Below are 23373 nucleotides of genomic sequence, written 5' to 3' on the forward strand. Positions count from 1 at the left end.
GCCAAAGAAGACAAAGTCGGTTCCATCAGCAGGAAAGGTCATGACATCAGTGTTTTGGGATGCTAAAGGCATTTTGTTTATTAATTATCTTGAAAAGGGTAAAACAATAACTGGGAAATATTATTCCGATCTTTTAACCAGACTAGACGAAAAAAATTCGTGAGAAAAGACCCAGTTTGCTGAAGAAATCATCTTTCATCAGGATAATGCACCTGCCCACAAAGGTGTTTTGGCAATGAGAAAATTATAGGATCTGCACTATAAATTGTTGGAACATCCACCCTATTCCCCAGATTTGGCTCCCTCTAATTTCTATCTCTTCCCAAAACTAAAACTCTTCTTTGCTGGTCAGTTTTTTTCTTTGAATCAAGAGGTAGTTGCAGCTGTAAAGGGGTATTTTGCAGATGTTACTGAGAACTACTACAGGAACAGGATAATGGTGCTGGAGCATTGGTGGAATAAATGTATTAGTCTAAGGGAGGTTATGTTGAAAAATAAAAATAATTTTGAAATTATAAATTCGTTTTTTCATTGTTAGGCCAAGAACTTTTCAGACCACCCTCATAGAACTATTTTATAGGTCTAACATAAGTTAATGAATAAATATTTCAAAATGTTATATAATTTTAATTATTTTAGCACCCCCCCTCCCTTTCCCCACTCTCAGAAATGCTTCAGTTTGGATGATAAATGATATGCTCATGAAATGGTAATAAATTATATTACTGTTTCTATTAGCTAGTCATTGCTAACAGCTAATACCTCAGCTTCTTTCCAGCTTAGTCAGCAGCATTGAGAAAAAGAGAGCCTATTTGAGTTCTGGACATTGTAGTCACCAAGGAAGTACTTCACTTCAATTACTCTAACTTCACTGTTAGAGTAATTGAAGTGTAGGAAACCACACTTCAAGGAGAAGAAGTCAGTGATTAGAATGATTTCCAGAATTGGAAGAGTTGTAGAGACAATATATGAATGTTACATATTGGAGTAAAGAAATAGTAGACAGAAAGTCAGAAAGAGGGGGATTCAAGATTAGGCATTCTCTGAAAGTAATAACCGACCATATGAAAGCACAGTTATCACTCTTGCAACGGAAAGAATTATACAAAGTATGGATAGCTAAGGTGGACTGTAGTTGTAACTGTAATTTAGGTTTAGTCAAAAACAGACTATCAGGTTTGAATATCTATAGTAATTAAGCAGTGCATCATTTAAATTGTGTTTATGCTGCAAATATTGAGTGAATATGGAAGAAATTTTTTGTAAGGTTTTTTAAATGTTTTGAAAGATTTTTTGAGAACTGTTTGTTTTTCATTTTAACTGCAGTGACCATATATCTACTTGAAGAGTTTATTCTCATGTTACTGTTTACTGAAGAGAAAAAGAGCAGGTGGAACATACTAAGAGGAGTAGACTCTTAGATATGTTGCCATACAGAGAGAGAGAGAGAATGAAAGAAGTTCTTCCCACATACAACTGCCTTACCTCCCTTCTGACACAATCTGACAACATAGATGGCAGTAGCTGATTGGGAAGCATCCTAAACTCATTCTCTTCATATTATCTCTTGTATACCATCTGGCAGCTAGTCTGCAAAACTCAAATGTGAGGGAGGTTCTGGATTTCCACTGTATGTTTGGCATCCCCTTGAAAGGTATCACTGACACCATATGCTCAAAGAGTGTTGGAATGGGGTAGTGGAATCCAGAAACCCTGCACTGATGTCCAAATATGGTCTGAAGTCAGCAACTTTTAAGGGCATCACTAAGCAATATTTGCTCTGGATTTGTATACTCCTAACATCCACTACCTCTATTTATTCATGATTACAGTTATTACAATATTTTTTTACTTTACTGTCTTGTACGTGAAGATCTTCAACTTATATTAAAAACACTTTGGACTTTAAAAATAAGATTTGTGTTCTTCATCCAGGCCTTTCTGATGTTGTGATCAGTTTGGATATTGCATCATTATTTACTAATATTCCTTTATCAGATATTATGGATAATCTGGAATATTTGCTTTTATTCATCCCAAAGAACATAAGTCTTATATCACGTACCATGAACCTGAACAGTTAGGGCTTGTTGAACATGGCATCTCCACTAGGCAAATAGTTTTCTGGAATAAGGCAAGAATCCTTTATAAGAGCTGATTTGTTATGGAATATTTGGAATTTTTAAATGTTGCTCTGTTGCCTAATCTTAAATAGATCCAATTGTTTATCTTCCTTATGGAAGAGAGTAAAAGAAAGTACTTTTCCCATCTGCTAATCTTTCCTAACTTTTAATATTATATATATATATATATATATATATATATATATATATATATATCAGTGGTGTTGCATGTCCATTTCGGTTGAATTACTACATGTAGTGTGGCTTATGCAACCCATGCTACAAAATTCATGCCAAGTTGATCATATGATTGCCTTTTTATCGATGTATGAAAATTTTAAGAGTGCATAGTGCATCCGTGCTCATCTTAATTGGTCCAGTGCAATTAATTGTAGGATAACTTTGAATACCTTAATTTATCAATTAATTTTAACTAAATATGTGTAGTGTGGGAGAAAATGTGTTTGTGCTTAAGATATATTAGAAAACAATAATGATGTAGAATGCTATATTTGAATTATTCAAAGGCATAAATATAGTAGTAAATTTGGAAGAGGAGGATGAGGTTATTTCCTTTGACTGCAGTCATACAGTTCAAAAGCTCTTGCAGAAAACTGAGCATTCAGTAGAACATGAACACTGTTTCCCATTGTAAATTTGGATAAAAAAAGTTATAAATTATTTACGGAAAATGATATATTAAAAACTTGTCTATATTGGTGTCCTAAACACATCAGTTCACACTTCACGCATGCAAAACAGATGAAACTCAGAAAACAAAAACAGCAACTCATGACAGATGACAACATTCAATTGGATTGGTTGACACAATAACCAATCATAGTCACTGATTTTTGGGTGGTATTGTCTCAGTGCACACTCTGTCTTGCCTTCTAAGTGGTTAAAACCACTTGAACACTAACATTTTGACCTGCTGTGCTATTTGTACATCTGTTCAAGGGACTCAAAGGTGTCTGTATTTGTGACTACACACCCAGACTATTAATGCAAATGTGATGCAATGCTTACCTGTCTAAAATTGTCCACTTCATTAACCATTAGTATATTGTTAAATTTTAGGAATCATGCAAAGCCAGGAAACAATTAGGGCAGGGCTGTACTTATGCACAGGCACATGAGGCTAGCTGGAGGCCCTGCAAATTTAGGACCACTTTAAGGGCCCCAAACAATGAGGGAGGGGGGCGCCCCCCCAGAGCACTAGCTCCTTGGGCCTCCTTGGATTGTACTTACACTTTGGGAAAAGTGTAAGTACGATCCTGAATTAGGGGAATCTTTAACAGGAACAAATGCAAAAATATAATATCAGTGGTTATTGGTGGGTGTGCACTGCACACCTAGCACACACACACAATATATGTCCCCTGACACACACACACACTTTTATGTTTTTTAAATTTTCATGTGTTAGGAAAATGTTGACCGTTTCTATTACCTTACTGTAACTACTATGGCAGCACTTTTTTATTTTTTTAGAATTTTCTGTTATTTGTTTAATTGCTGTTCTATTTCTGTAACTGAAGATGTCTGTGAAACATAAGTGAAAATTTTATAAAAAAATATAAATATTTTCCATGTGTGTTTCCATCTTGTATTTTTATATTAAGTCAATATAGATTTGCATTGCTAATTAAAATAATATTAATATGCAGCATATATACACTTAAAATCCTGAATATAATCAAAATAATAAAATTGAAAGAACTATTATGAAAAATTACTACTAGTTTTTTCATCATCCTGTGATATTTAGGTACAAGGATTACATATGTGATTGATTGATTTCCATCTCCATTATTTTGTAATTACTTTCATCATCTCATTATTCATATCTGTAATATGAAAATATGGAACAGCATTTATCAGACTGTAGATTAAGCTCAGTCATTGATTTCACTTGCACTGGAAGGTTCTATGAGTAACTTCCCTAATTTCATAAATTATCTCATTCATGTCTTTTGTAAGAAACGTAAACAATTTTGATGTTTGTTATTTCACCTTATGCTTTTCCTTTGTGATATGATAAGTTTACTCCATCTATGTTGATTTATTCTGCAACCAGTTTGTTTTGATGAAGCCATTAAAATCTAGTAGCATATGTCAGTCTTCCATTAATAATATATGAAACTCTACCATAAAACTGCATCATGAATAGTCCAATCCACAGCAGTTTACTTGCAGCAGCAAATTATACTTTAAACTCTCAAGTAGTTTTAGCTATAAATGGAGTTAAGCATATAAACATTACTTCAAAATTTATTACTTAAATTGTTATTTGTATTTAATTAAAAATTTATTTTTGTTTTTATTTCTTATTTTTAGAAAGAACTTGTGAAAAAGCTGTTCTGTGGTGTCATTTCAAACAATGTAGTTTCTTTGGTAAGATTTTATAAATTTTATTATTATTCTTATATATAAATTTAATCTTTTTTATGGGAAAAGCCAAGGAGTCTAAGGACTCATTGCCAGAGGCTCACAGTTGACCAGTCTGCAGAGAGCACTCTGCAGACTGGTCAACCATTTTTAGCATTCACTTCTGAATCCTCTCCATCACTTCCATATGACATATATACATACATAGATACACATATCATACATACCCTTATAAAGAGTAATAAGTTTACGATATGTAATGGAGTCGATTTGTTCTTCAGCAATCAAGCAATCCTTTAAGCTATGTTGATTTTGCAATGTGCCCTCTGCACTTTTAATTCCCTGTGTAGCATTCCCTTCGCTCATCACCAGGTGTATTAGACTGAGACCCTCTTTATTAATGGGACTTCTGCCTATAAAGTACTTATTAGTACTTTATAAGAGGAAGGAAGAAATTACCAACTTTCTACAAAAAAAAAAAAGAAAAAGTCTTTCAGGATAATTTGAAAATATATAGTTATGGCCGAATTCAGGACATTGTTATTTCTGTTAATAAAAAATGTTTTTATATATATATTTTTATTTATTTTTATTAATAAAAAATTTATGTCTGCACATATTTCATGACTTTTGGTAGAAAAGTAAATATTTTAATGTTTAAATATTTTTTTCTAAATATCACTGTTATCACTATTAACTGTTGATTTGATTTTTTGCTATAATGGAGATGGTGGAGAGACACTGGGAATTTGGAAAAAACCTTTGATTAGGGTCAGTGGGAGAAATTAGTATGTTAAATCTAAGATGTCTGTAAAGACTAAATGTGGTAATGTGGAGTAGTTTACATCTAATATTGGACTGTGACAAGGAAGCTATGTTGTAGCTATAGTGCAATAGTAATGGAGATAGTATCTCCATTGCTATTGCAATACAAGCAATGGAAATGAAAGTTTTTTAAAGGCAATTTTAGCAAAAACAAGGATATATTAAATTAGAAATGTGGATATTAAGAATGATTTGGGACTAGAAATGTTTGTGAACTTTTACTTCAAGTTGTTTGGATATATAATAAGAATGAGTACCAAAAAGAATGTATAAAATGAAATTTAAGAGCATTCCACTCACCAACTACTTTCCATATAAAAATCTATTTTTACACCCTTTTTCACCACATGTTCAAACAATTTCCAAAGATAGCCTCTATTTCTACCCCTTCTACTCTCCTTTTTTTTTTTTCAACTCCTTCTATATTAATCTGTCAAAAATCCCTTAACTGACTTGAAAGTCTCTTTCATATCCCCCCCCCCACCATCCACCTGCAATCTACATTCCCTCAACTGCTCTGCATAACACTCCAGAGTCCAGACATCATTTTGGTTCTTTTGTCTCTGAATCTTCCTTTCCTGTTGGAGGGAACCTCTCAGTAATAGAACTGGTCATTTTCATTCTTCTTCTTTTTCTTCACCCTACTTCTCCTCAGTCTTTTCCACTTTCTTATCTTCCAGATTACCATCACTGGAATCTAATGCTCTGCCACAATATTTGCCATGCTATGCAGTCGATGGACATCCGGAAAAGGGGAACCCTGGTAGTCTTGCACTACTAGCCTCTGCTTCAGCAGAACAGGCAGTCCTAGGTGGCCCGGCCAGGATCATTTGGGTAGTGGACTTGACTGCAAGGATCAGCAGTGTTGGAATAAGTCTCACAGTCTGGGATCAGGGCCAAAGGCTTGCTGTAGTGCTGATCCAGGGTAGCTCTAGCATTCCACTCCTGAGTACAATCATTGCTTGCTGGTTAGTAGACATTCATGTGTGGCTCTGTGGTGGGTAGGGAGCTCTGGTGCCGAAAAAATCTTTTGGGTGTGAATTTTTCATCCTGAAATTTTTGATGGACCCTCACAAGGTGCTAACTAAATATTGACAATGTAGATGCATCACTTGATTACAGAAGTAAAAAACAAAAGTCTTGTGACAACAGTATAAATGTCCAGTTTTTCTCATTATCCATGTAACAGTTTTTTTTTTAAATTTCGTATCCAGACACAAGTAGTACAGTAGTAAGTAAGTGGTACAACATGATTTACAACAAATTAGGATACATTACAATGAGATCAGCTTAGATTTGGTAGGTGAATTATACAGGGAATAATAATTAAATATGAAAAAAAAGGAAACTATACATAACTTATATACAATAAACATGGTCAGATGTTCCTCCAGTATCTTGCACAATCAACTGCTCTTTCTGTGCAGGATATAAGGTCCTCTTTTGCACAAAGCGATGGAAGAAAGGGACAAGAAAGAAGGTGTTCCATGGACTGGGTTGTCCCACACTCACAATTGTCTGGATCAGTGAGGTAGCCCCATTTGATGAGGTTTTGTTTGCAGTGTCCTGTCGTCTGGAGTCTGTTTAGGTTTCTCCAAGTATTCCAGTCCAAGTGGGCACCACGTGGAAGATGTTCGGTTGTTGGAATACCAGTATTATTTTCAGGATATGGTGCAAGCCATTGTTAAAGTCTTGTCTCTGGTAGGTTTTTAGGTAGTTCAACAGTTGTCAGCTATGTCGGGATCTTAGTCTTTGGGGCACTGCGGTCTGGCCGAACAGTGGGTGGCATTCATCATTCATTTGTCTGCTTCTTTCATCAGCTGAGAATGCAGATCTTCGAACTGAAGGGGGTGCAATACCGGTATATATAGGTATACAGTATACAGGTCTTTTAGTGGTGTTGGTTTCAGGCATCCTGTAATTAAGCGGCAGGTTTCATTCGATGCTGGGTCAAGTTAAAAACAACAACCACACATGTACATGCAGAAGGGGAAAAAAAGAAAGAAAAAAGAAAAGAAATTTGAGTGTAAATGCATTCATTAAATGCAAACTAAACAGAACAACTGATCCTAACACATCAGGTGATGTATTAACATTTTTTTTCAGAAGATATAGACACTGGCTGTTTATACTTGCCAAAATCAATGGACAAATACATGACAAGCAAAGTAAGCCTTCACCTTCTTACAAATAAGATAGGCCTACAAAATCAAAAGAATAGGAAAATTTTTATAGTGGAATAACGTATACATTTTCCAACATATTGATGATACCAAGGTTATTCTGCAGATACACAATCCTGTGTATTTCTGCATGTAGGAGACATTTAAAGCATACTGAGGACCCTCCTGGCATTTCAGTATTATTTTTAAGGAACGAACTTGTGATGGACCTGCTTATAGCAGAGCTCCTTACCTGTTATTGCAACCATATTTTTTTCTAGCATATTCAGCTTGTTACTGCTCTGGAAGTAGTAATCATTCACCTGTCAGTTCAATTTCTTATTACAATATTGGGCAGTCATTCACAATATGAATGACTTTTGGGCTACAAGAGAACAGTGACAATAAGGGTGGTCTGACAGTCTCCATTTATGCAGTAGGTAGCCACATCTGCCCTGGTTAGTTCTGATCCTGTTGAAAGATTACCATATCTTCCTAGGGAAGGCAAAACTGAACTTCAGAGCACAGGGATCTTCAACCGGGAAATCATTTGTTGGAAGATTGTTGGACCAGTGTTCTCTCCACATGTCAGGTGTTGATGGTAAGGCGGCTGAAGAGAGTTCGACCATGGACCAGAAAGGGTTTATTGCTAGGTGGATTTATAAGAGTCTGGTGCAGAGGCAGGAGCGGGTTACTCATTACTTTGTTAAATACTTTAATCGAGGGTTGTCTTTTCCATATATCTGGTGGAGCAATGTTGCATAGGACCAGGTAGCCAGGGGAGAGGGGTGCTGCTCAGTGTCCCACTAATTATTTTCATTGTAGAGTTTAGCTGGGTGTCTATAATGTTAGTGTATGCACTTCTTTCCCTGATAGGCACACAGTATTCTGCTGCAGAGAATGTCAGGGCCAGTGCAGACGACCTTAAAACATCAGCACCACAACCCCAGGTTGTTCTAGCAAGCCATGAGATGATATTATTTCTTGTTTTAATTTTGTTGGGTAGGTTAGTGATGTGCCTTTTATAGGTTAGGCTTCTGTCTTGGCTCACTCCAAGGTATTTCGGGTAAGGCTCATGCTCTACCTTTTTGCCACAGAAAGAGAGGTTGAGGTGTCGATTCATCTTTGCATTGTTCAGGTGAAATACTGTAGACACAGTTTTTGTTGGATTTGGCTTCAAGTACCACTACTTAAATGACACTTCCAGGATGTTTAGGTCTGTGTTCAAGGTTGTTTCCATTTAACCTGTGATAATCTAAGATTGCAGCTGCTTCAATCCATGCTTCATGTGTGTGACTTTAATGGACACACACACTTTGTCAGATGGTGTGAAAATTAAATTATGGAATAGCAGTTTATGTATGAATGAAGCAGAATTTTTGGCTACATTTCATGACCATCCTCAATGTACATAAAAAAAAAAGAGATAAGACTAACAGTTGAAAATTAAAGTACGTTTTGCAGTGCTTGATGTTAATTGCAGCAGGCAAGAGAACTCCATGTATAAAAACCAGTAGAATTCACAAAAGAAAAAAATAATAATAATTATCAAAAAATATAAATCATTTAGTAGAAAAGTGTGGAGTGTTGCAAAGGGTGATTCATCAACCACTTCCTGCTGCTGGACAAAGGCTTTCCTCAAAGTCCTTCATTCCAGCTTGAGCTTTTCTATGCCATTGAATTCCAGTCATCTCTTTAATCTCATTCTCTCACTGTCTCTTTGGTCTTCCTGTAGCTCTCTTTCTATATCTGTAATTCAGATATTAACTTTTTCCATTTTTCAATTTACTTCTTGCAAAATGACCTACCCATTGCTATTTGGATTTTTTATTGGCTGCTATGCCCTTGCCCTAGTCTGAGTTCTGATGCAAGTATTGTGCTTTCTATCTAGAATGGTAATACCAAGAATATTTTTCCATTTTCTTCTGGGTAATCCTCAACTTGTTGGTAAATTTTTTTGCACAAGTCTAAGTTTCACTTCTGTATACCATGATCTGAAGTATACAACTGTCGAATATTTTACTTTGAAGGCAGATTAGGATGTTTCCTTTGAGTGTTTCATGGTGTTTTCCAAAGGCTATCCCAACAAATTAATTCTACATATAATTTCTTCTTCACAGTCTCCATCTGCTGTGATCTTTTGTCCTAAGTAAACAGATACCAATTTCCTGTGTGTCATTTGTATTGGCTTTTTGGTGATGTATGTATTATATTTTTTTTTTTTTGTTTCGCCTTTATTTATATTTAATTGTTTCTTTTTACTTTATGTATTCGATTCACTGATGAATTTTTGAAGTTTTTCTGCAGTTTTTTAAAGGAACAATGTCATCAGTGAATAGTAGTAATTTAGTTCTTTCCCATTTACCATCATCATCAAATTCCTGCCATGTACCCTCAGGGGGTGTACAGGATATGATAGTACTAAGTGAAAAATTTACGTCAATACTAACTTCCTATCTACAATTTTCCTCCAAATAAGTCTATTATTTGTCAAGACTCCAATATTATCATTATCAGATCTTATATTTCTATCGTCTAAGGCACTTTGTACCGTATCAATCCACCTATATCTTGGTCTTCCTCTGGGTTGTTTTGCTGCCAACCTGGCTGACAACACTTGTTTTGCTAATCTTTCTTTGCCCATTCTGTTTAAGTGACTATATCACCTGAGATTAGCTCTGCTAATGCATTCCTGGATGCTGACAATGTCAAGTTCTTTCCTAATATCGTCATTTTTTTTAATACGATATTGCCATTGATACCATTTGTTCATGCCTATAATCTTTCTGAGGACTCTAATATCTGCAGTCTCTAGTCTTTGGTTAAGTGTTTTACTTCTGACCCAGCTCTCAGATTCATAAGTTCAAACTGGTTTGAACACTGGTCAAACTAGAGAGAAATTAGTATTCCGACTAATTTCTCTCTTATTCCATATGATTTTATTCAATTGACAGCGTACCATACCAGCTTGGTTGATTCTGTTGTCTATTTCCATATTTAATTTACCATCTTCAGTAAAAATAGTGCCTAAATAGCTGAAATGTTTTACTTGTTCCACAGGTTCCCTGTTCACAACACAGTTGACATTTTCAACAATTCTACCTATTTTCATTGTCTTTGTCTTTTTAATGCTGACCTTCATACCATATCTATTACAACAGTTATTCAATTTAGTCAGGGAATCTTGCAAACTTGTAGTGAATTTATTTAGAAGTATAACATTGCCTGCATAAAGCAAACAGCTGACATAAACTTCTCCAATTATGATATCATGTTTAATACCACTTTCCTTCATAATCTGATCCATATAGATAATGAATAAGAGAGGGGATAATGTCCATCCTTGTCTCACACCAGATTTAACATTAAACCATCTCCCTGTACTTCCTTCATTTCTAACTGCCGACTTACAACTCAAATAAAGACTAAGTATTGCTTGATATAATGCCCCATTGACACACCATATAACTGTAGAATTTTGAATAGCTTCTCTCTTGGCACCTCGTCATATGCCTTTTCCAGCTCTACAAAACTTAAATATAGATCTTTGTTATATTCCCATGCTTTCTCGACTATTTGTCGTAAAGTGAAGATCTGATCCTGATAGCCTCTATTTGGCCTGAATCCAGCTTGTTCTTCACTAAGCTTTTCTTCCACAATTCTTCTTAACCGTTTCTCAAGTATACTTGCATAGATCTTGCCAGGAACACTCAGTAGGGAAATACCTCTGTAATTCTCACATTCAGTTTTATTTCCCTTTTTATATATGGGTACTATGAGAGCTCTACTCCAATCATCGGGAATTCCTTCCTCTGTCCAGGCTTTCTGAACTATGCAGTGCAGCCACTGTAAGACACTTATATCACCATACTTCAGCATTTCTGGTCGAATATCATTTACTCCTGCTGCCTTTCCACATTTCAAGCCTTTGACGGCTTTTTCTACTTCAAGTATGGATATGTATTCCCGACTGTATGCCTGGTCAGTATTTTTTATCACTGCAGTTTCATTTAGCAGTTTTTCAAAGTAATTACTCCATACTTCAAGGATATCTTTTTCTCACATTTTCATGTCACCTTTATCATCTTTAACTCTTTTTACAGCACTCTTTCCTCCATTCCTAAACTTCTTCAACAACCTCCAGAATATTTTGCCACCTTCTTGATATTTATTTTCTATATTCTTGCCAAACTCCTCCCATGAATGCTAAACATTACACAATGTTTAGCATTCTTGCATTTGTCCCTGTATTCTCTAAGAGCACAAGCTGACTTATTTGCCAGGAACTTTTGATATGCTTTCTTCTTTTCCTTCACTGCCTGTTTATCTTCCTGTATCCACCACGGAGTTCTAATTTTTCTATCCTTGCAGACAACTTCACCCATTTACCATGATTACTCTATTTTTCCAATCCAGATTTTTAAAAATTTTTCTATGGTTGCTGTAAATAATTTAGTTGAAATGGCATCTCCCATCTAACTCCCTTTTGCATAGGAATCATATTTGTTGATGATTTTATAGCTGCAATTGAATTTTTATATATATGGATAAGGATATTATTATTTTCTGACACCTCCAAGGAGTCCAAACACTCGTGAAGGGAGGGAACCTACTCTACAACTCACTGTCTCCACCAATACACGACCGCCACCACCATATACTCCCCACCACTACGACTAGTATTTTTTGTCTGTACATTGGGTGTGTTCTGAAGGCCGATTTGCTTGCATGCAGGATGAAAAACCCAAGTTTCTGCGAGGGAAAAATCCTGCTATCAGCTAACTCACCTTTAGTTGAAAAAAAACCCATATTCCTCTTGTCACAATTTGAATTGAACTTAGGCCTTTTCCAGTCGAAAGGCATAACGTACCTACGGATCAGTATATGTATTTTAATTTCATTGATTTTCAAGGGCTTCTAAAATAGCTCATGTTGAGAATGAATCAAATACCTTTTCAAAATCAATAAATGTCAGATCCAAAGGTTTTTGGTATTTATTTGTCATTTCAGTAATTTTCTTATTAACACATTCACTGCCATGCTACTTCGGCATAGTTTGTTCCTGTACGCCAAGCAATTTCGCTTCTTCAAGGTCAGTATGGGTAATCTCGTTGCCGACGGTAATCGACATACCAGTATATTTGTAGTTGGCTTGTGAGGAGTGTATACCATCTACGAGTATACACAGTTTTGCTGCTAGCTCCACACGCTAAGCATTTTCACTTCTTCAAGGTCAGTACGGGTAATCTCGTTGCTGGAGGTAAGCATCATATGAGTATACTTGTAGCTGGCTTGTGGGGCTCGTAGGTGGCAACAAACGTGTTAAATATACACTGCTGGGAAAGAAGTCAATGGACACCATAGTATAAGGAACAGACAGACATGGCACCCACCTTAATAAGATGTAACCTCCTTTCACTGCGATGACTACAGCAATCCTATTGGGCATACTTTCTACAAGTGTGAAATAGCGATCAATGGGAATTTTGGGCTATTCTTTCTGTAGGCATGTAATGAGGTCCTGGACTGTTATGGGACAGACATCTCTCGATCTTACCCAATGCTCCAATTTATCCCATAGATGTTCATTAGGTTTGAGAGCAGGGCTATGTGGAGGCCAGTAAAGCTGCTGTTGTAACCACAAAGTGCATAAAGCTGCTGTTGTAACCACACTTGCTAAAGTGTGGTTACAACAGCAGCTTTATGCACTTTGTGATTGAAAGTGACAATGGTCAGTTCCATAGAAATGCCACAAAGTAGGAAGCATTGCATTTTCCAGTATATTAAGATATATCTCTAAGAATTCAATGTTCATTGCACCACAAACAGAAGTCCAAGGCCAAACCAGGAAAAACAGAACCATACCATCACATTGCCACTTCTTTAATTTTATAGTTGGGGTTATGCATGTGCTAAGAGACATTCACTGGGAATCCCCCACACGTCCATCTGCTTGATAGAGTGTGTACCATGATTTTTTGCTCCATAACACATCTTTCCAAGATTCCACGCCCCATTATACATGCTCTTTACACCACTGAAGAGATGCTGCATGTAGGTTTGGATAATGTAGGGTTTGCATATTGCAGGCCTTCCATGGAAACATGCTGTGAGTCTTGGTTCTGAATGTTTTTCTGTAGATTTGTGTTCCAGTTAATGCCTGGAACTCTGCATTCAACGCGTCTGCCAATGAATAGTGGTTTTCACATGTTCTGTGAGTTTGGCAGGTCATCCACTGTGGGTAGTACTTATAGATGACTTCCTGCTCTTCCATCTCAGTATGGTGTCAATGATAATTGACCTAAGATGGCCCAGTTTGTCAATAATTTGCTGAACAGATACAACTGCTACATAGCATCCTATCACAATGCCTGTTTCTAATTCCGTCAGTTCCCTTTTTACAGTCACTTCATCCGGACACAGTTGCACTGACTTGGGAATATCATATTCCTCCAGTGCACTGACTTGGGAATATCATATTCCTCCAGTGCACTGACTTGGGAATATCATATTCCTCCAGTGCACTGACTTGGGAATATCATATTTCTCCAGTGTATATGGCTACAAACACATTACACCTTGCCAATGGGAATGTCCATTGACTTCTTTCCGAGCAGTGTATATATGATCAATAGTGTGGTAAGTTTTTCTGAATTTCCTTGTTCTGGAGGTTGGCAAAAACTAGAGTTTATTTTGTATTTCATTGCTAATGATTTTAGTAAACATTTTGTATATTGTTGTAACAATATATAACCCTGATAGGATTGTAATTTTTAATATCTTCTCCCCCCCCCCCTTTTTTTTTTATTTTTTTATTTATTTTTTTTTTTCCAGCATAACCTCACAGAATTGGGATAGCCTTATACAGGCATTTTTGTTAAACTTTAGTTATTGAATAGGTTTCACAGCTTTCTAATAAGAAATAATTTTTGCATATGACTTTAGTTTTATTCCTACAAATTCTGTGCCTAGTTGACATAACATTGCTGCCAAACACCTTACCTGTTAGTCTCATGGAACATAATATAATCTTGATGCTCTGAGCGAATCCAGGCATACTGAAAAGTCTATCCATAATAAGAAACGCCATATGAGCACAGAACATGAGGATAATGTAAGTGGAGGGTATTTATATATTGGTAAGTCCAGAAGTGAATTTAATCTCCAAATAGGACAACTCAAAGGTTAATCTGGCAAAGTAGCCTTTCAAGTCTTTCCAACATTCCCGTAATGTATTATTATTATTATTAAGAAATGGACTGATTGAGGGAGGCCACATACTACACACACCAGTTATCATACTTATTCTTGAATTCATTCACACTGCTTGCACATACCATATCCAATAGCAGTCCATTCCAATCACGCACCGCCCTATGAGAGAAAAATCTAGCTCTCACTCCTTCTTAGCAGAATTCATTCTCAGCTTCCAAGGATGCCCTCTTATCCTTTCCTTTCCCCACTCGATAAAATTAATAAAATTAAAAATTTCATCAATTGAAATCCTGTATGACCCTTTTAGAAGTTTATACATCTCAATCATATCGCCTCTCTTTCTCCTGTTTGCTAGTGTCTGCAGTCTACAAATTCTCAATCTGTCTTCATAATCAGTATTCCACAACCCTGATATCATTTTTAACTCTCTTCTTTGCACTCTCTCCAATATATCAGAATCATAACAGAAACCAGGAGACCAGACTTGTGCATAATAATCCAAGTGAAGTCTTATCAAGGCCTTGTAAAGAGGCAAAATGACATCCTTATCTTTACATGTTAAAATTTGTTCAGCATTGCAATTATCTTTTGAGTTATATTTGCAATCTTTGCTACATTGCCCCTGAACCTCAACTTGCTATCTACTAACACTCCAAGATCCATAGCCTGATCAGTTTCTTCTAGCATAATCCCACCCATATAATACGACCCTGGATATCTAATCACTCCAAAGTGCATGACTTTACATTTACTGACATTGAACTGACATTCATTTTCCCATGCCCACAGTTCCAGTCTATTCAAATCATTCTGCAAGTACTGCATATCAGCAGCATTCCAGATTACCCTACCTATCTTTGCATCATCAGCAAATAGCTATATGTCACATGTCAAATGCATCCCAATGTCATTAATGTATAGATTGAATAACAGTGGACCAAGGACTGATCCTTGTGGTACACCACTAGTTTCCTTAAATCTTGCAGACTCATATCCCCCATATACCACTTTTTGATATCTGTCAGTCAGCCATCCTCTTAACCACGCTAATATTTTATAATCCAAACCCATATTCTCCAATTTATGCAATAGTCTACCATGTTGTATTCTGTCAAAACCTTAGCAAAATATAAAAGTAAATCTAAATATGTCTGATATTCCTTGCATTTGGATATAAATAAACATAATAAGCTACTTGCATGTTCTTTTGTATACCCTTATCTGCAGTCTGCATGGTGGCACAGTTGGAGAACTTGCAAATCTGTATTCTTCTCTAGTGCCTAATACATGTAGACATCTTTGCACATGTTTGATGGGTCTGAACCAGACAAACACAAAGTTGAAATCATTCTCTCCTCGTCAACATTTCCATAATAAAGTATTTTCCTGTCATCAGCAGAATTATATAACATTGTCACTATTACACTCATATTCTCACCATTATTCCCATTATAATTTAGTTTCCCTGACTGTGTGTTAGGTCTCATACCAGTTATTAGTTTTTCAAGACTCATGCATTCAGGTGTAGGCCGTCCCTCTTATACAAATCTTAATCTTCCCTCAAACTCACTCCACATATCCAAAAACTTGCATCCATTTCTTCTAAAAAGGCAATGCAATGAATCGTTTGCTATCATATCCCTTTTTCTTAATTCATTTTTATCATATCAATGTAATATACTTATTCTCACTTTTTCTCTCTTCACTCTTGCTCTTCCAACAACCCTTTCATATCCTCTTTCATACTGAACTTCTCACTAGTTAGATCGTTCGTACCTACTACAATTAGAATCTCCTTTACTTTTTTGTTTTTGAAATGCATATGCTATATTTTTAATTTCAGCGCTCCTGGAAAACACATAGTGGCTGTACTGGTGAAACTGGATGTAGTCTTTGTGTTCCGAAATCCTGATAATTCGCTGTCCTGCCTGCTTGGCCAAAGTAGGACAGTTTACGGTTTCACCAGTACAGCCACTCTGGTCTTGCAGACCATGCTCTCGATACCCACCACAGAATACATTGGAAGAAAGCCAAAGTAATACACTGCAGCAAGTTTAAGTACGAAAGATTATTCATAGAATCTGCCTCAGCTCTAAAAAAACGTTCCAAACCTCAACAAATTTGGATGCATGAGACTACCCTGAATTTGGGAGACTTACATCATGAGAACATCAGCCCAACGGCCAAGACAACCCAATATGGCCTGCTAGGGGGCACCATTAGGACTTTAGGAACAACAATAGTTTCTTATCTTCTGCTTCATTTGCTTTTTGTAGTGCCTGCATGCACGTGTCATATTTGTATGTTCCCATGAAGATGGCAATGTGACGTTGCCGAAATATAGGAAGTATTTATTAAAGTTTCTTTTAATTAATATTCCAGTATACGTTGTGAATTCCTTAAATAATTTAATAGTCATGTGTTGCCAATGTATAAGCCTTTCTACAGGAATAAAAACCACCACGTTTACATGAGCTCTAAATTCTTCGACCAATCACAATCATATATGGAACTGAAATTCTAAATATTTTCTGTAGAAAGATTCAGATGATGGCCGTAATTATTAATTACTTTATTGATTAGTTTATTGCCATCACTGTTACAGTTGAAGTTAGGTGTGATGAAGGAGACACTTCATTATTCAAAACAGAAATAGTAGAACATAAAATGTGTGCAGGATGTACTAGCTTCACTGTATTTTCCATTATGTGTTAATTTTCTGCGAACACGAACCTGTAGACTATCATTTGTTGTTGCAAAGAACGTCCAGAAAGAAAGCTATTCCAATTTCAATCACTTTTCAGATATGAATTTTTATAGATGTAGTTCTGCTGTAATTAATGACATGCATTGTAGCACATTCTTTAATTTTTAACTGTTATACTAATTTGCCATATTTCTTTTCCTTTGTGCATTGAGAATGGTCATGAAATATGGACTGAAATTTTGCTGTTAATAAATTATACTTTGTGGATGGTAATACCAACATAAATGGGACAGACTATATTGTGAAGTGTATGCTTGACAATAATGTCCTCTCTCTCTCTCTTAATAATATATGTATGATCTTCTTCCATATGCGTACCCACTTCTATTCTTCAGCAGATTTTACAATTCTCTCCCTTGCCATTCTTCCACTGGGATGTCAAAGAGAACGTATATGGAAGCCATCATTTTCCTGTGATTTGCACTATATCCTCATAGGAACCATATTTTTCTACATGGATGCCCATGTGCAAAATTGACCACACATTGGGATACTTTTTGCCATTAAATGTGGAATTTAACTGTTTATTATTCTTAATAAATTTTTGTTCTCTAGCGAGTATGTGAATTATTAAGTCTTACAATTAGTATTTCATTTCTATTTTTTATTGATAATTTTCTTCCAGATTCTGATGTTTTGGGCTACTGTTTTTTTTTCTTTTTTTTTCTCCAGTATGCATATGAACAGTGTTTTCAGTTTTTATATGTCTCTCACCCATGGCTCTTAGCAAATAGTATATCAATATATTTTAAACATATAGTCCTTCTTTTTTTTTTTTTTTCCTTGAAAATACAACATAGAGATAATTTTCAAGTTCACATTTTCTTCCTTTCAGAAACTCCTTCACTATTCCCTTGCCATGTTACTTTGTTACAGAGTTAGCCTCTTTCATGTTTAAAACATTTAACAATAACATTCTGCTGTGCATTGCATATAAAGATGACTACCTATTACTATGCGTAAACCAAATTATTCCTTGACAGTTTTATTCACATTTTCAGCTTAGTGTCTTTTAAAAGGAAATTCATCTATTAATTTTAGAACACTGTTTTAGAAATCTCCCAAACATGAGGGAGATTTCTAAAACTAAATTTCTAAATCTATCATGTCTGGGAACAAATAAATGTCGTGCATGCTGGGGTCAAGAGCAAAGTAAACTGTTGAAATTCTTCATAAAGAGCTGGATGTTTTGGTCCTTGGGAATACTCAGTGAAGAAGATTGTTTCACAGAACCAAGATTGATGGAATAAAAGACAGTTGTACTAAGAGTGGCAGATTTGATGAGTCTGTTCCTCAGGCTCTGTCTTAAGTGTGATCCTCTTTGCTGTTAAAGCGAACTCACTGAATAGCTTCCTCCCAACAGTAGACAATTGTCTTTATGTCAGTGAATTCACCATTTATTGTCACTCCTGCAATCTGTGGTTTATTGAAAGACAACTTCGATAATCAGTCAATTGTGTCTCTTCCTGGACTCTTTGTTAACTGTTGAAAAAAATCATCTGTGTACACTTCTGCTGGGAATGCACTCTCCATCCTGATCCTCATTTAAGAGGAACAAGCTAGTTTTCTTGTAGTTTCAGAGGCCAGGTTTTGGGGACTCATCTTTGATAGAAAGCTGATATGCTTTACACATATTCATCATTTTTGGATTAAGTGCAGAAAAGCATTGAACATCCTCTGCACTCTATTCTCCATCAAATGGGGTGCTGATCAATGATCCTTTTGTAAAATCTAGCAAAATAAGTAATTTTGTAATTTATCATGCTCGGTTTTACAAGGCTCATAAATCAGAAAATACATAAAATATAATATAAAATTGATATAAAGTGAATATGTGATAATAGTTTATCACATATTTATACGTAAGGTTTTGATATTGCTTGTAAATGATTGTGCTCATCACAAAAGAAAGAAGTTGAAAGTTTATTTTTCACTTGGTTAGAGTATAATAAATTTAATTTAATCCTTTATTCAAGTGTGAGCAAACAAAATTTGCGCCTGAAAGTATCTTCAGGACTGGGGTAAGGTGGTACAACACCGGGGCACTCCTTGCAAAGGTGGAGCAAGCTAACACTAGTAACAGTTTTTTCATGCAGTAATGAGTTTGACCCATCTACTGTGAGATGGAGTCTAACAAGATTAACTATATAGTGGAATGTTGTTACAGACTTAGTGGATTGGTTTAAGGTAACCAGTGGTATACTATGAGGGTGGTCTTAAAAGTTTTCGGCCTCGACCATAGATGGCAACACTATCGGCAAGATTTTTTTTTCTAAGTTGGTACATCTGTCATCCATGTGAAATTGCAAGTCATTCTATCAGGTAGTTTGTTTTATACAGCTTTCTGAAGCAAAAGTGTTGTCTGTATCCCCTGAAATGAATAAAATTGAATTTGTGCAGTTATAAAATTCTTTGTAAAAAAAGGTTTAATGCCAAAAGACATTCATTCAAAGTTCATAAAAGTTTATGGGCACTCTTCTCCTTCATTTTTTGCCTATTAAGAAATAGGCTGCTGAGTTTAAACGTGGCTATACCAACCTTGATGATGATCCATGTGAACGATGTCCAAAAAGTGTAACATCACCAGAAATCATTGATCAAGTGCTCAATATGGTATTGGATGACCATCAAGTCAAAGTGAGTGAAATTGCAGAGACCATAAGCATTTCATAAGAACGCATAGGATATATTTTGCATGAAGAATTGCAAATGAAAAAGTTTTGTGCAAGATGGGTGCCGAGCTTGCTCATAGCAGATCAAAAACGCATTTGTATGAAAATCTCTGAACAGCGCTTGAAGCTTTTAACAAGAATAAAACATTTTGTGCATCGATTTATTACTATAGATGAGACTTGGATTCACTTACACACGAGAATCCAAACAGCAGTCAAAACAGTGGACAGAAGCTGGTTGTTTCTGTCTGCCAAAGAAGACAAAGTCGGTTCCATCAGCAGGAAAGGTCATGGCATCAGTGTTTTGGGATGCTAAAGGCATTTTGTTTATTAATTATCTTGAAAAGGGTAAAACAATAACCGGGGATTATTATTCTGATCTTTTAACCAGACTAGACAAAAAAATTCGTGAGAAAAGATCCAGTTCGCAGAAGAAAAAAAATCATCTTTCATCAGGACAATGCACCTTCCCACAAAGATGTTTTGGCAATGGGGAAAAGTAAGGGATCTGTACTGTGAATTGTTGGAACATCCACCCTATTCCCCAGATTTGGCTCCCTCTGATTTCTATCTCTTCCCAAAACTAAAACTCTTCCTTGCTGGTCAGCGATTTTCTTCGAATCAAGAGGTGATTGCAGCTGTAGAGGGATATTTTTCAGATCTTACTGACAACCCCTACAGGGATGGAATAATTGCACTGGAGCATCGCTGAAATAAGTGTATTAGTGTTAAGGGAGGTTACGTTGAAAAATAAAAATCATTTTGAAATTATAAATTCATTTTTTCATTGTTAGGCTGAGAATGTTTCAGACCACCCTTGTACAAGGATCAGTCCTTGGTTCATTGTTATTCAGTCTGTACATTAATGACATTGGTAAGGATTTGACGATCACATATAGCTATTGCTGATAATGCAAAGATAGGTAGGGTAATCAGGAATGCAGGTGATATACAGAATGATTTGAATAGACTGGAATTGTGGACATGGGAAAATGGATGTCAGGTCAATGTCAATGAATGTAAAGTCATGTACTTTTTTTGTGTCATATTATATTGGTAGGATTATGCTTGATGAAACTGATGAGACTATGGATCTTAGAGTTTTAGAAGATAGGAAATTGAAGTTCAAGGGCCATATAACAAATATTGCTCATACAACTTAGAGAATAATTCCAATGCTGCAACCAACCATGATATATAAAGATAAGGAAGTCACTTTGCCTCTTTACAAGGCCATAATAAGATTCTGATACAGTGAAGAGTGTGCAAAGGAGAGTGTTAAATTACGGAATACTGATTATGAAAGCAAAATAAAAATTTGTGGACTGCAAACAGGAGGAAGAGGGGAAATATGATTGAGACAAATTTCTCTATGGGTCATGCAGGATTCCAAGGGTAGGAAAAAGTATGAGAAGGCACTTTGGATGTTGCGAATGAATTCCGCTAAGAAGCGGTGAGAGAGCTAGATTTTTCTCTCATAGAGTGGTGCATAATTGGAACGGATTGGCATTGGATGTTGTATGTCCAAGTAGAATTCAGATACAGACTTGATAGCTGGTGTGGATAGTATATGCCCTCCTTTGAGGAATTCCTGACTCCCTGTAGGTCTTATAGCCTGAAAATAGGCTATAAAGAAACTTTTTTTTGTGCTCTCTTTCAGTAAGTGAATTTGACTGAAAAAGTGCTTGTTAAAATGACCCTTAGCATTATGGCAGAAGCAAGTAAAAAATGTAAAGATTTATCTTTTCAAGAAAAGCAAAGAATTTTGGAGTGCTATGATAAGTTGCCCAAAATGAGTCAGTGTAGTGTGGAAGTACATTTAAAAATTTCATAAGCACTCTTGTCTAAGATCTTAAAAAACAGATCAAACATTGAAACTTCAGCTCTTACTAATGAGAACATAGATCGGAAGAGAGCTCAGTCTGGTAAGGTTACTCAAGTTGAATGAGCATTAAAAATTCGGTTTAGTAATGTTTGTGAAAAGAATGTTTCAATTAATGAACCTTTGATGCATCAAAAAGCAGAAATGCTTGCAAAACAATGGGCAAAGAAAATTTCACTGCAGCTGATGGATGGTTTAACAGGTGGAAAAAAGTTAGAGAATATTGTGCATGAGCATATTCATGATGAAGAAAAAAGTGCTGATTTTTTATCAGCTGATGCATGGATTAAGACAGTGGCCAAAATTGTTGCTGAATATTACAGATGAAACAGGACTATTTTTGTGCAATGCCTGAGCATACTTATTCGTTTAAAAACTAAGGATTTATTTATTCAAATGAGCGAGTGACAGTTCATTGTTGTGCTAATATGAAAGGTGAGAAACAAGAGCTCCCAGTGATTGGAAAAAGTAAAAATCCTTGGTGTTTTATAGGTGTCAAAAGTTTGCCTATTGACAATTGATCTAGTGCAACTGCTTGGATGACTAATGGCATTTCAAACAATTGGTTAGTTAAGTGGGATCTTAAGCAAAAAAATGTCTTACTAGTAGACAGCTGCATGCGCGCGCACACACACACACACACACACAGTTTATCGTTAAAGAACATCAAAGTAATCTTCTTGCCTTCAAATGCTACATTGCTAATCCAACCATGTGACCAATGCATCATATGAGCTTTTAAAGCTTATTATCACAGAGAAGTTCTTGCAAGAATTATAGCTAAACTTGATTATAAACAATCTGATGCAAGTGTAATTGCAAAATAAATTTACTTTCTTGATACATTGTATTTGGTAGCAATGCCATGGAAGAGTCTCAGAGAAGACTATTGATAACTGCTTCCAAAAAGGTGGATTTTTTAAAACAAACTGTGAAACTCCTTCTTCCAACGAATTTGAATATCTTACAAATGAAATTTTTGATATAAAACCCCAAATGGCATGTCAAAAGAAGAATTTGAAATTGGTTGGATATTGATAACAACATTGACTTGGTGGCTACAATGACAGTGTAGGAAATATGTCAAACTGCTTTTGATGAGAACTTTAAACTAGTAGAAGAAAGTGAACCTAGTGCAAGTATAGAAGAATAAATTTTATAAGCTCCTCCAACCAATGTCTAGATGCAAGAAGCTCTACGAATACTTTGCCACGGTGTGCAACACAGAGCACAAACTTTAAAAGGCATTGTGAGTATAAGCAATTTATTCATGAACTGCTATATTGAAACACGTGACAGACAACTCTAGACAAGTTTTTAAAATAAATTTTGTGTT

At 35.8% G+C, this 23373-nt stretch overlaps 1 protein-coding gene across 1 annotated transcript in view; it reads left to right on the forward strand.

Annotated features, from left to right (window-relative positions):
• Nucleotides 1-23373, forward strand: part of puf (ubiquitinyl hydrolase 1 puf) — a 1013305-nt gene that overhangs the window by 522640 nt on the left and 467292 nt on the right. The window contains exon 40 of the mRNA XM_090399560.1: nt 4464-4520. Coding sequence (XP_090255686.1) covers nt 4464-4520 — 57 coding nt within the window. The remainder of the gene's footprint in view (nt 1-4463; nt 4521-23373) is intronic.

Source organism: Typopeltis vanoorti, chromosome 10, assembly GCF_054136105.1.
Source record: "Typopeltis vanoorti isolate ZY-2024b chromosome 10, IOZ_Tvanoo_1.0, whole genome shotgun sequence".
Lineage (NCBI taxonomy): Eukaryota > Metazoa > Arthropoda > Arachnida > Uropygi > Thelyphonidae > Typopeltis > Typopeltis vanoorti.